This window comes from Cetorhinus maximus, chromosome 4 (assembly GCF_964194155.1).
Source record: "Cetorhinus maximus chromosome 4, sCetMax3.hap1.1, whole genome shotgun sequence".
In the NCBI taxonomy this organism is placed as follows: domain Eukaryota; kingdom Metazoa; phylum Chordata; class Chondrichthyes; order Lamniformes; family Cetorhinidae; genus Cetorhinus; species Cetorhinus maximus.
In genome coordinates this window covers 32,660,366-32,674,976 of record NC_135882.1, presented here as the reverse complement: position 1 = coordinate 32,674,976, position 14,611 = coordinate 32,660,366, and the positions used below count along the sequence as shown (strand labels likewise).

Below are 14,611 nucleotides of genomic sequence, written 5' to 3'. Positions count from 1 at the left end.
TCCCACTTGTGTCAGAAATATGTTTTTTTCAAAAAATACTGAAATATATAAAACAAGACATAAGAATGCAAATGTCAATTATAATTTTTGTCATTATTTCAATTTTAAACCAGGAGGAAGCATTGGCTCAAGCATCTGGTACAATATTATCTGGACTCATCTGTAAAAATACACACAGCAACATCTCACCCATTGGCAAATTTCTCTTTATAACATATTGCACAGAAAATACCAAAATATTAAAATATTTAGAACAGGTGGAAAAAAGACATGACTTGCATCTCTGTAAAGAAAATGTTTTATTAATAATGTAGCCATGTTAAATACCATCACCAGAAATGAGTTTGTTTTACATTATTTGTTGTCACATACAGGCCAGTTGTCCAGTAATCTAACAGCAGTGTCCCCTTTACTTAAAATCTATGTACAAGACAACTGCGTTTTACTGGAATAGTGCCATTGATATGACTAAATCATAAACAGAGTTGCAGACATAATGTGAAAAATATTTTTAAAAAAAAATTTATTAAGTTTCAAATAAATACTGCATAATGATAAGTATGTACAAATCTTTCATACTTTAACATCCTTCTCGCTAAAATTTCTGAAAGATCATTTTGAACAGGAATAATATGCACAAAATAATCGAATGCAGATAAATTGAGCTGCTGTCACCGTAATGCGACAGCATGTAAGAAATAAAATTTGTATTTGTTTTTTTTTAAAAAAAGGGTAAATAAATCTTTGTTAATATTGTTGTAGGTCCAGACTTGCAGTTGCTCACAGCAATGTGGAAAACTAGTGTCAGTAGCTGATGGCCACTGCTAACTCTAATCCCAAGCGATTAGTGTTATTTTGGTGACACTGTAGGAATCTCCTGTTTTCAGATGGCTCAACATTTGAGCCCTCATCTACAATACTTCAGTCAGAGACAAAAGATCCAAGAATCGCTCTTGGCTTAAACAGAATTGCACCACAAATAAAAAATAAAAAAGGCATTTTACTTTTCCTTTTAAATGGTATTCAAGCATACTCATTGACGATCCTTCATGTGCTCTATCAGCCTTTGTTCCATTAACATAAGACTGCAGCAACTCTGTATCTTTGCCACCTCTATCCACACAAATCTCATGTTCTACAGAGCACTTTAAAGAAAAACTAGCCTGTTTCAATTTGGGAGTGGGATAGGGGGAGGGTGTCACAGCATGGTGTTAAACAAATAGAGTCCAATTCAGAACCAAAAACGACAGGTGCATAACAGGTGATTTCTGATGGCCAATTTTCAGCTTAATCTAGCAAGTGAACAACAGTCCATATTAAAAGTCCTCATTAAATTGCACAAGTATATGTGTGAAAATTGAACTTTACAGCAAAACAGCTTGACCTTTAGTAATCCTGCCTATATGACTTTGGGAATTCAGGCATGCAAAACTAATCACCTGACTGGATGATTTTTACACCTGACTGGTTGAGAAGATGTATTTTACCATTGTAAAATAATTCTCAAATAGAATACTGTGTTACTTGATTTTCCTTCTGTCAATATCAATGCTATATAATTTCAGAGAAAAAAGTCTTATTCCTACAGTATGTACAAGTTGAATGCTGCTGGAAATTATTTTATTACTGAAGATTTTTTTTGAACAATGGCCACACAATTCCTTTATTTGCTGTAGAATTCAATTTAAGATGAGAAAATGTAAATAAGTTCTATGTCATCATGCACTGTACAATAAAAGGATGCTTCAAAAATTTCATTTTTTTTGTCAAATGCATGCTGAATTACTGCAGTGTGTGCCCAAGCCATGTTGCAAAAATTCTTTCAACATGCTTGCAAATCATATCATTTATTTTTTTGTTGTTGTTGTTAAAATGATATACTTTACCCAAAGAATCAAAATGCAGTAATGCTCTGCAACCGTTAACCCGGATGAGGGGCTTGAGTGGCTAGAGACACGGAGGTCGTACTCAGAGCATACAATAAACTACCTAGTAAAAGGGACAGAGCAGCATGTGTAATCTGTGAATAATGTCGGACTTTGAAGGTCTGTGTCATTATTTTAACTATCTTTTTGTCCATTATGCGACTTTTTCCTTAACATCACATTGAAATCACTTTTATTCAGCCCAGTCCTTCCTTAATAATCTTTGTCTGCAAAAGACAGACTCATGAATGATTTACTCTGAATATGGGAAACACGGTGTCATTGTATCACACTGTTGCATTCACTCCCCCATAAAACCATGCACTGGTGAAACATTTTTAAAAAATAATATAAATTGTTGAAAATGGCTGTTTTTTTTGCAAGTTTCAGCCTCAAGAAAATAATTTTAAATGTTTTATTTTCCATTTAAGTTCAGCTAAATTTGTGTCCATGCAAAATTTTTTTTAAATTTCATACAGTATATCAGCAGAGAAACAATGATATCAGATCACATAGCCCTCTCCCTTTGTGAACCACTGTGGTACCTTTCTGGAGCTTCCAAGTCGGTTTTGAACATCAGTACCATTTTATGTTTTGCATTTAAAAAAAAATTTAAATCTCTTGTTCTGTACAGTTTTGCTCAGCTGACTCCTTTTCGTTTTGCCCCGTCTGGTGATGTGTAGTCGTTACTGGACACTATTTTCAACCCTCCTCACGATGAGACTCCCTTGTTGTCTCACAGATCTAACAACCAGCTGGCCTTCATGACATCAGTGCCTGTTGCTATAGGAACCAAGCTGGTGGGATAGGAGTAGCAGGCGACTCAACAGGGGTAAGAACAACCAAAAAAAATGGTTCATTGAAAAATAAGGGCTTCTGCTGTGTGAATTGATAGGTTCTTATTTATTTGTTTTTATATTCATGGCTTCTGATTGGACAAAAAAAAAATTGTCATTTAATTCCAGCAACCATATAAGTTCTGCAAAACTGCACTCCTTCCCTAAGGACCTTCTCAGGGCACAATGTGTGCAATCTCCTCTGAGAACACAGGACTGCTTTTAATCCCTAGGAACAGGCTCAGAAGACACAACATCAAGCATGCAGTGTAACCAGGGCTTACGATCTGCGAGCTGAACACTGGTTGCTATCGCAACACTTTCACAACTGCTATGAACGAGCATAAGAAGGTCCAGATGAACTCTCAAGTGATGATTGGGAAGCTCTTCTCGTCAGTGGGGCCAAAGTTGGATCAACCAGTGAGGAAGTGGGAAAGAGTTTGTACCAGCCAATCACCATGTTGGACAGGTCAAGCTCCTCTAATAGGATCTGTGCAACTCCCATGAAGGACTTGTGGTCCATTCGTCCATAATCTCCCCAAACAATTATCTGAAAGGAGAAAAAAAAATATTGTGTTAGTTATCTTTGTATTTTAACACTGCAATAGTGACTTTTGAGAGTTATTTATTTTTTGTGATCCTTTCTCATTCCCTCCCACTTCTGACCCACCTTTCCTCTGAAATTTTAAATTGGCACCTTTGTGCATTGTTCATTGGCAAGCCACATCATTGTGTGTCAATTTGCTATTCAACCACAAGGGGCATCATGGCTAAATCCAATCCTGCCTGCACCTGATGTTTATATATGCATACGATTCACTGTCGGTCATGGGATAATAACAAAGAATGGGAATATCTTTTGATTTAAAACTGGGAGACTTTAGAAAAGTGGGTTTAAAATATCAGGATCGAGATACCTGAACCCATTCCTGCCCCTTTATGTTTTAACATGCAGAAATCAAACCATTGATGAAAATCCTTTAAATGCAGGCAGGGGCCTAATTAACATAACAAAATCACCACCTAATAACATTATTGAGACTATGACTTAAACTTAACTGAAAGTGAGGTAGAAGCCCCACAGACCTGAGGTTGGGGTTGCTATCTCCGGAAGGTAAGTGTGAAAGACCTGGGCCAGAATTTTCCCGTCGGTGAGTTGGGGGGCGGGGCCCGCTCGCTGACGTGAAAAAGGAACCCCTGACATCATCCCGCCCCTTTTAAATATTCAGGAAGGCGGGCGGACAGCGAAATCAGCTGTCCGCCTGCCGACCTGTCAATGGCCAATTGAGGCCATTGACAGGATAATTAACCCAATTAAAGGCCCTGCCTGTCCAACCTTAAGGCTGGCGGGCAGGCCAGGAGCCCCAGCAGGCAATAGAAAAAACAGGAAACCTAATCCACTGGCGGAATGAGGTTTCATGTCCATTTTTAAAATCTTTAATAAACTTTATGTCATATTTATTAACATGTCCCATCTCGTGTGACATTGTCACATGAGGGGGACATGTTAATAATTTTTTTACTTTTCTATTTTTGAGGTTTTTTAAACTGTCACCAATCTCCCTGAGACAGCACTTAGTCTCAGGGAGTGCACTTTGACAGTTGGGGTATCCGTCCCCCTCCCCACCGCACAGGAAGCGCATAGCACTTCCCGTCGGGCAGCCCGCTAAGCGGGCCTTGATTGGCCCGCCCACTCAAAATGGCAGCGGGTCCTGTTTCAGCGGTGGAATTCAGCTGCCCGCCCGCCACCGAGCCGGTGGGGCCCGCCCGCCCATCAAGGGCTAAATTCTGCCCCTGCTCTTTTTGCGCTCCTTGTGAGCTAGTAGACATAGGAGTGTTCCACCGACCCTCCCCCACACCCAACCCCTGCTGTCCCATGCCTAACATGGAAGCCTTTTAATAGTTTGGTAATGGTATGATCTCACAACAACATATACAGGTTTTCACATATGCTGTTTATACATTCAATGGAGAAACAGTATTTTGTTCTCAGCTACAGAAACAAGGAGAAAATCTGATTGAAGTATTTAAATTAAGAAAGGGAACTGCCGAGTAGAGAACAGTTCCAGGGGAATCCATGCCAAGTGGACACAATCTTCTTGGTCAAGCTAAGCCTGCTAAAAGCAAGTCCAGAAAAATATGAAATGTCCTCATGCAGATTTGCAGTAATGTGGAACATACAGCCTCAGGAAGCCATAACAGTTGAGATAGTTAAATATTTACTTGAGAAGTAAAGAAAAGGCAGTGAACTCAGATTTAAAAGATAGCATCCTTATGCCAAGAACTGACAGGAAACACCTCTACCATATATCCAAGCAGAGACCTCTCTTCCTGTGCTGGGAAACAGTGCATGGTGTAATGGGGAGGGAGAGGAGCAAAATTCTAAGTATTAAAGAAAAAAAGGAACTAAAGATGAAGGATTAAAATGAGTAATAAATGCATTCTTCTTTTTGCTTCTGGGCATATTTAAGAAATTGAAGCACAAAATAATTTAAATAATTTTTATCTTGTATTACTAGAACACCAAACTGAAGGCAAATGATGGTAGCTGTGCAGCAAATTGCCCCAAATGCAGCTTTTCTTCAATCAATGAGCAGAAGACTGTTTATTGGGCCAGTCTATAAACACTACACTCTTGGTTGTACTGCTTCAGCTTTAGCTACAGCTTTCTGTAGTTATTTGAATACAGGTCACATTATAAAACATATAACTGAATGCAATAGAAAGTTTTCATGGCCCAGAAATCACTAGATTGCAAACCTGGCAGGATTACAGTACTGATCCTGTTCTAGGTTAGAAGGTCAGCTGGTGAGAACCTCATTAGCATAGCTCATGTGAGCACAGTTGCCGAGGTGCTCCACCCCCCCACCACAAGCATCCATCCACTCTGCCCCTTTGAGTAAGGGAGCCAATTTGCAGAATTAAAACTATTTGAATGTCTAGGCTGTTTGCAAACATGGAACCCACTGGTGGAGGCCTCAGATACCCTTGGTGACAATGCATATGTCAGTTGGAATGATGACTGTGGTTACAACACTAATGGGGTCTCATTTCAATACATTGGTTGAAAGTTTAGTTTAACATGATTTAAACCAAAACAAAGCAATTGGATAAAAAATGGTTACCTGAAGAACCTTTCCCTGGGGGCTATCTTCAAATGGCAACTGCTGCTGGTACAAAGGATCCAGTGTTTTTCGTGCCACTTTTGTTTTCTTTTTGGCTATGCAGATGCCATTTTCCAATAGATAAACTTTAACATATGGTGCTAAGGAAGAAATAAGAAAATTGCAATTTTAATAACTGGTGATATGTGAACTAAGCGACATTGTGCTGAATGCTACACATACACAGTGTTATTATAAATAGAGTGGTAAAGAGGGCTAAATCATAGGGGGAAGGGATCATGTGAAGAGAGATGTGGTAAATTGAAGGGAAACGACAAGGCAATAGGGACATGGGTAATAATAACCACAGTGTGACAGGAAGAGTGGAACGTACAAACTTAAGAATGCACCAGCAGACGAAGTCAAAGATTGGAAAAATGGTAAAAAGACAGAGCTATAGCCTCTGTATCTGAATAGATGCAGTATTCATCGCAAAATGTATAAATTGTTGGCACATATAGAAATAAATATGTATGATCTGATAGCCATTACAGAGATATGGTTGCAAGGTGACCAAGGCTGGGACCTGAATATTGAAGGGTATTTGACATCTCGAAAAGACAGGAAGCTTGGAAAAGGTGGTGGGCTGGGTCTGCTAATTAAGGTTGACATTAGTACAGTAATGAGAGATAACCTTAGCTTAAAGTGCAAGATGTAGAATCAGCTTGGGTAAAAATAAATAGGAAAGGTAAGAGATTGCTTGCAGGAATAGTTTATAGCCCACCCCCTAATAGTAGTTACACTGCAGGACAGAGTATAATTAGAAAGAAATAATTAAGGTATGTAAGAAAAGTACCAAGATAATCATGGGTGTCTTCAATCTATACATAGATTAGGCGAATCAGTTGGCAAAGGTAGCCTGGAAAATGAGTTCATAGAACGCATTTGGGGCAATTTCTTAGAGCAGTATGTTCTAGTGTCAATCAGGGAGCAGGCTATTCTTAGGCCTGGTAGTATGCATTAATAAATGAGCCTCTAGGTGACAGCAATCATAACGTAATAGAATTTCATGTTCAGTTTGATGGTGAGAAGTGTGAGTCTAAAACTAGTGTTTAAACCTAAATAAAGGTAATTATGAGGGTATGAAGGCAAAGCTGGCTAAAGTGAACTGGGAAATTAAGTTGAAAGGTAGGGCAGTAGAGAGGTAGCAGCAGACATTGAAGGAAACATTTAATAACTCTCAGCAAAGATTTATCCCAGTGAGAAAGAAAGACTCTTTAAGAAGGGTACATCATATGTGGCTAAACAAGGAAGTTAAGGATAGTATCAAATTGAAAGGAACACTGTACAAACCTACTAAGGTTAGTGGTAGGTCAGAAGGTTGGACAGATTTTAAGAACCAGCAAAGAATGACTTAAAAAATAAAGAGGGAGAAAGTAGAGTATAAGAGAAAGCTAGAGAGAAATATAAAAATTTAAATACAATTAAGGGATGTAAGAAAAGTACCCAGATAATCATGGATGACTTTAATCTATACGTAGATTGGGCGAATCAGTTATTAGATTTAAATAGGAAAGAGTAACAAAAGCGAGTGTTGGTCCTCTAGAGAGTGAATCTAGAGAATTTATAATGGAAAATTAGGAAATGGCGGAAGCACTGAACAGATATTTTGTGTCTAATTCCATTGTCGAACACTTAGAAAACTTCCCAAGGATACCATATTTTAAAATCAGGAGGTGAAAGGGGGGAAGGAACTTAAAACAATCATCACGACCAGGGAAAAGGTACTGGGAAAATTATTAGACCTGAAGACTGACAAGTCCCCAGAGGACATGATGGCCAGCACTCTATTGTCTTAAAAGAACTGGCTGCAGAAATAGTAGAGGCATTGGTTATAATCTTCCATAACTCCTTAGGTTCTGGAAGGATCCAAGCAGATTGGAAAAATAACAAATGTTTTTGTTCAAGAAAGGAGGGAGGCAGCAAGCAAGAAACTATAGGCCAATTATCCTAACATCGATCATAGGGAAATTGCTAGAATCCATTATTAAAAAGGTTTTAGCAAGATACTTAGGAAATCATAATGGGATCAGACAGAAACAACTTAGCTTTGTGATTTTGCCCTTGGCGAGGGCGGGCAGGAAGCCGACTGCCACCCGCATTCGGCTCCGCACCGCGATCTCACACTGGTGGACCAATTAAGGTCCGCCCACTGTGGAATGTGAGTGGCAGCGCTCAGCACTGCCTGTGCAGGCGGGGGGAGGAGGGCGAGTCGGCCTAGCGCGATCTTCGTGCATGCGCGTGAAAGAGCACTTCAATCTCCCTGAGGCACGGGGCTGCCTCAGGGTGAAGCTGCGCTGTTTAAATAAAAATAAAGGAAATAAAATTGCCATAAAACATGTCCCCTCATGTTGCTCACATGAGCTGGGACATGTTTTTAATCCAAAAATAAAATTTTTATTCGATGTTCATTTGCTTTAGGAAACCTGATCCCGCCTGTGGACAAGGTTTCCTGAAAAACTTAAAGGTCGCTTGGCCTTTTCGCCTGCCCGCTGGGCAGTGTAAATTTGAATTTAATTAGCTTCTTAGTGGCCTTAATAGGTCTTTTAATTGTCAGAGGGCCCGCCAAACAAAAAATTGTGAGACTGCACGATGACGTCGGGATACTCGCCCGACGTCATTGTGCATCATTTTACGTTCGGGTATGTCGGGTGTGCGCCCGCACACCGAGCGTAATATTCTGCCCATGTTGACTAATTTATTAAAGTTCTTTGAGGAAGTAATAAACAACGTGGATAAAGGGGAACCCGCAAATATGGTGTACTTGGATTTCCAAAAGGCATTTGATAAGGTGCCACATCAAAGGTTACTACACAAAATAAGAGTTCATGGTGTGGGGGTAACACATTAGCATGGATAAAGGATTGGTTAGCTAACAGGAAGCAGAGAGGAGGGGTAAATGGGTCTTTTTCAGGTCGACAAGCTGTAACTAGTGGAGTACCACAGGGATCAGTGCTGGGGCCTCAACTATTTACAATCTATATCAATCACTTGGATGAAGGGACTGAATGTATGGTAGCCAAATTTGCCGATGACACCAAGTTAGGCAGAAAATTAAGTTGTCAAGAGGAGGTATACAGATAGGATATGTGAATGGGCAAAACTTTAGCAGATGGAGTGTAATCTGGGAAAATATGAATTTTGTCCACTTTGGTAGGTAGAATAGAAAAGCAGTATACTATTTAAATGGAGAGAAATTGCAGAACCTGGTGGCACAGAGGGATCTGGGTGTCCTGGTACATAAACCACAAAAAGTTAGTATGCAGGTACAACAAGTGATTGGGAAGGCAAATGGAATATTGGCATTTATTGCAAGGGGAATGGAATATAAAAGTAGAGAAGTTTTACTGCAACTGTCCAGGGCCTTGATGAGACCACATCTGGAGTACTGTCAACAGTTTTGATTTTGTTATTTGAAAAAGGATATGATTGTGTTAGAAGCAGTTCAGGAATGTTCACTTGACTCACTCCTGGGATGAAGGGCATACCTTATGAAGAAAAGTTGAACTGGTTGGGCTTACACCCATTGGAGAAGTGATCTTATTTAAACATAAGATCCTGAGGGGACTTGATAGGGTGGAGACAGGGAGGACGTTTTCTCCCCTGGGGGAGGCTAGAACTAGCCAAAGCAGTTTAAAAATAAGAGGTCTCCCTTTTTTGACTGAGATGAGGAGAATTTTTTTCTCTCAGAGTATTGTTAGTGGAGAAAGCAGTGGAGGCTGGGCCATTGCATTTATTCAAGGCTGAGTTAGATAGATTTTTGATAGATAGGAGAGTCAAGGAGTATGGGGAGCAGACAGGAGTGTGGAGTTGAGACCACAATCAGGTCAACCATGATCTTCTCAAATCCCAGAGCAGGCTTGAAGGGCTGAATGACCTACTCTTGCTCCTAAGTCCTATATTTCTATAGGATAACAGATAGGCTACTGCATATTAAAACACAGAATTACATGAGGTAGCTCAGACAATATTATGATTATCAAAGCAGAAACCATGTACCTTGACACATTTTAACTCTAATTCTCTTTATAATATAATGCAAGTTTTTGTCTGTACACCATACTGTACACCTGCCATGTATACCTGTAGAAAGGTTATTAACTTTCACACAATGTGCACTTGGATATTGGACCATTCCAATATAGATTGCTGGACAAATAACTCACTTTGAACTCTGTTCTCATTAAATAAAACAACATGCATCAACGTTTTGGTTTTGGATTCATTTCTTGAGATAAAATGATGTATAATATACAGAAAATCTTATGTTGAGAACCTTTCCCTCTGCACTGTAGGTCCTAACTTTTTTTGGGATATTGTTCTATTTGCTGCCAGGCACCCTCTGTTCTTCCTTAGATAACAATATTTTAGCCTAGACTGTGGGAGTTAACAGACTATTTGATTGTGATTGGAGCATTCTAGTACTATCCTCACCTGACATATCTACAGATACATATTCCAGCAAAAGTTACTGTATGGAGATTATGGTGGTGATGGTGGTCGGCAGGTGGGGGGTGAATTTCTTTTGTGATATTCCTGATTGTTTCCAGGTTTTCTGCAGATTTTCTGATGCTGGACAAGCAGAGGCCCCTGTGGTAATGTATACATCAGCAAAGATAAGCTAATTGTAATTCTACACAGACCAAACCTGGGTCTAATATGGACCAGTAAAGACTAAGCACAGGGGCAAAACTCTTGCTCTCTTAAACCCAATAGATTATCACAGTTTTAGGATTATGTGAGTAAATGATGTACAATTCTCTGGCAGGCTTTCATTTGTTCCTTTAAAGCTCCCCCCAACCCTCAACTTACATTTTTCTCTAGTTTCTTTTCTATTTTCCGTCATGCCCTCTCTGAGCTCATCTTATCCATAAGACCAACTCCTTCTCCCTCAATCCTATTATCACTAAGCTGCTGATCACCCAACTTCCCTTTCTGATCCCATGTTAGATGGTATTGTGAACAGCTTTTTCTCTTCAGGTGTTGTCCTTCTCTCCTTCAAATCTGCCGTCATCATTCCTGCTCTCAAAAAAAAAAGGCCTTTATCCCTTTCTTGCTAACTGCTGCCTCATTTCCAGCCTCATTTTCCTCTCCAAATTACTTGAACGTGTTGTTGCCTGACAAATCCATGCCTAAATTTCCCAGAACTCAATGTTTGAATCTCTCCAGATTTCCACACCTGTCACCGAAACAGCTCTTATCAAAGTCACAAATTACATCCTCTTTGACTGTCACTAAACTTCATGAACTGTCTGCAATCTTTGAAATGGTTGACCACACCATCCTCCTCCAACGCCTCTCCACTGTCACCCTGCTGGGTGGGACTGCACTCCACACAGAATGGTTCCATTCTTGTCTATTTAATCATGACCAGAGTATAAATTGCAATGGCTTCTCTTCCCACTCCTGCATTGTTAACTATGGTGACCCCCAGGGATCTATCATTGACTTCCTCCTATTTCTCATCTACATACTGTGCTTCAGTGATATCATCCAAAAGGACAGTGTTAGTTTTCATATATATGCAAACTACCGCTCTCAAATCTTCCACTGTTTCTAAATTATCTGACTGCTTATCCGGCATCCAGTACTGGATGAGCAGAAATTTCCTGCAATTAAATATTTAGTAAGTGCCTGCTGCAAACTCCGTTCCCTAGCTACTGACTCAATCACGAATCCTGGCAACAATCTAAGACTAAACCAGACCATTGAATATTTAGCCCTGAGATCAGCTTCTGATCACATTTTACACCATCACTGAGACTGCCTATGTCCACACCAATAACACAACCTCACTTTACCCCTGCATTCATGTGCTGCACAAGCCCTCATTCATGCCTTCGTTGCCTCAAGATTTGACTATTCCCAGGCCTTTTTGGCTGTTCTCCCACATTCTACTTTCTGTAAACTTAAGTTAATCTAAAACTCCGCTGCCCTTGTCCTTACTCTCACCTGTTCCCTATTACCCCATGCTCGCTGAGGACTTTGACTCCAGTCACGCAATGTCTTGATTTTAAAGTTCCCACCCTTTTTTTCAAATCCCTCCATGGCCTCTCCCCTCCCTATCTTTGTAATCTCCAGCCCCACAACTCTCTAACATATCTGCACTCATCTAATTCTGGCCTCTTGAGCATCATCAATTTTAATTGCTCTACCATTGGTGGCTGTGCCTTCTGTTGCCTTGGCCCTAAGCTCTGAAATTCTCTCCCTACACCTCTTTGCCTCCCTACCTCACTTTCTACCTTTAAGTCATTCCTTAAAACTACCACTTTGATCAAGTTTTTGGTCATCTGCCTTGATATGTCCTTATCTGACTCAGTGTCATATTTTGTTTTATAATGCTCCTGTGAACCACCTTGGGATGTTTCATTAAGTTAAAGGCACTATATAAATATAGCGTGTTGTTGTTATTGTAAAGTCATGTAAATAAGGATTTCATAAAATAAATAAATTGGCAGAAATGTGCTAAGAAATAAAGACACAAACAAAATGACACTGCTGCAGTTTTCCTGAAAGAAATCTAATTGTTTTTGATATGTGCACATTGCCTTCAAAATAATTTGGACATTTGTGTCAGTCCAGTGGGATCTGCATATGAATGAATCACACGTCATGTGCTGCTGGGGATGTGGCATCACAAGTTCAGCCATGCACGAGTCCCAGTTTCAGTCTCCTGCTCAAAGTACCAATGATGTCTTTTCATAGCAGGAGCATTACTGCTAACCTATGCTCCCAATTTGGCTGGACTACTAGTGTTTTAATGAAGGGCTTATTTTTGTATTTTGAAACATTGGGAAGAGGGAACTACTGGGGTATACTGCTGACCTGGCGTCTGGATTTGAATTTTATTACTTTCAGAGACAAGCTGTCCCCAGCGATAGAAGCTCCCCACCAAGGACCTAATTGGAGCCAGAGGCCAGAGTTGGATATTTAAAGAAGGACCCTGCCAGCTATGGGCAGGTGTCCTTGCTGCTTGCTATTTAATGTTCTAATTAGCCAGACTGGGGGTGGTGACAATGCATAAGCCACCTACTCTATTTTAAGTGCACTCTTGTCCAGCTTCCACTGGGTGGGAAAAAGTTAATGGTCAATCCCAATGATTTTATAACTTTTGGAATGAGAAAGACCAAAGAAACCCAAGAGACAGCAAGTCTGACTGCTCTGAAAAGTGATTGAAAGCAGTCTCTTCCTTATATCAGTATGTGTAGGATTCTATTCATTAAAGAGGCATGATCGTGCCTGTAAAGTTGCTGGAAATGTTGTCCATTTAAAAACACAGGAGATGAAGGGCAGATTTTCCTGTTCTCAAATCTGAGGTTAATATATTCTCAGGACAAATACAGGGAAATAATGGAGCCTACCTGATTTTATTTCCATTAATTTATATGGCTACAAAATTGAGTGGGTTTGCTTCTGAGCTTGTGATCCTCCTCGCCCATTCTTTCTGTATTGGCTGCACAAGGCAACCCAATAGCCTTGGGGCAGGAATGGGAAAATTTGCTATCTAATCACTTCCATTGTGAAAGTCTGATCGTGTCATTAAAAAAAAACAGAAGGCGAACATCTTTCAAATTACTTAAAAAACAAAATTCCTAGGATGGGATGCACCTTCCCCAGCAGATTTAATCAGTTGGAAACCTGCTCCTGGGTGTACAGTCATATCGCCAGGAGATGTGTGAAAACTGATCAGGTACCCAGACAGCTGGCTTTCAACTCCACCACCCCACCCACCCCCCACTGCAACATAATTGAGGAAGCACTTACTTTTTCTAGTTGAAAATGGTAAACTAACCAGGTGGGAATTTGAGGGTGTAAGCCTGTGGTTTAGCATTCTGATCCACAATGCCACTGCTATTTTTAACCCACTGTTTAAAATGCAACACTAGAAAGAAAGTAATTACTGTTAGATTATGAGGCAATATAGAAGGTGCCACTTGCATGGCTTAATGGAATCCATCAGACAAGGAAAACTACTTATATTAAATTTGGATAAAAATATTGATCACCTAGATGTAGTACCCTTGCAACAATACAGCACATTTCTTCACATTTAAGGAAAAAAATATCTTTATGTGAAGGAATGAAAATACCATGAAATGACCATAAATAACCTGTTTCTGGCAGGTTGTGTTTGGAAGAAAGGAGTAAAGAAACACTCTCTTGAATAGTCCTGTCAAGTCTGAATTTATCCATGATTGTCTCACTTGAGCATAAAAAGTGAAAAAAAGGTTTGGTTACCAGGTAAAGCTTTGGAGCCAGGTTTTCCTACCAGGCCTCGGGCTCGGATGACCTCTACTTCTAATTGTCCTTTCTTGTCCATCATGCCAATTTGGATATCACCTAAAGGTAATGAAGATCAGATACATTGCCTGAGTACACACCTTAAGATCATAAAAAGCAGTTCATTTCTTAAACAGTCTTATTTTCCATACTGACCTGAGCTTGCAATTAAGACTTTGCTCCAGAATCAACCTGGAGGTCAATGTGCACCATTTGAAGTGATCATCACTTTCAGGTCAATGATCATAGAATATATATCACAGAACCGGGCCATTCAGCCCATCATGCATGTGCTAGGTAACTCTCTCTGGTCAACCAACAGGATTATCAATGCACTTTGCACAATACCAGAGCAAATGAAAAAGCTATCAGTGAAGTGATTGTGCCTTTTGCTTTGTTTGCTTCT

The 14,611-nt window shown here is 39.9% G+C and overlaps 1 protein-coding gene across 2 annotated transcripts in view; it reads right to left on the bottom strand.

Annotated features, from left to right (window-relative positions):
- Positions 1–289: 289 nt before the first annotated feature.
- Positions 290–14,611, bottom strand: part of rims2a (regulating synaptic membrane exocytosis 2a) — a 1,205,442-nt gene continuing 1,191,120 nt past the window's right edge. For both annotated transcript variants that reach the window (XM_078540066.1, XM_078540067.1), the window contains 3 exons: positions 14,164–14,265; positions 5,887–6,026; positions 290–3,311 (listed from right to left, as the gene is read on the bottom strand). In XM_078540066.1, the coding sequence (XP_078396192.1) occupies positions 3,093–3,311; positions 5,887–6,026; positions 14,164–14,265 (461 nt within the window). In that variant the 3' untranslated portion in view covers positions 290–3,092. The remainder of the gene's footprint in view (positions 3,312–5,886; positions 6,027–14,163; positions 14,266–14,611) is intronic.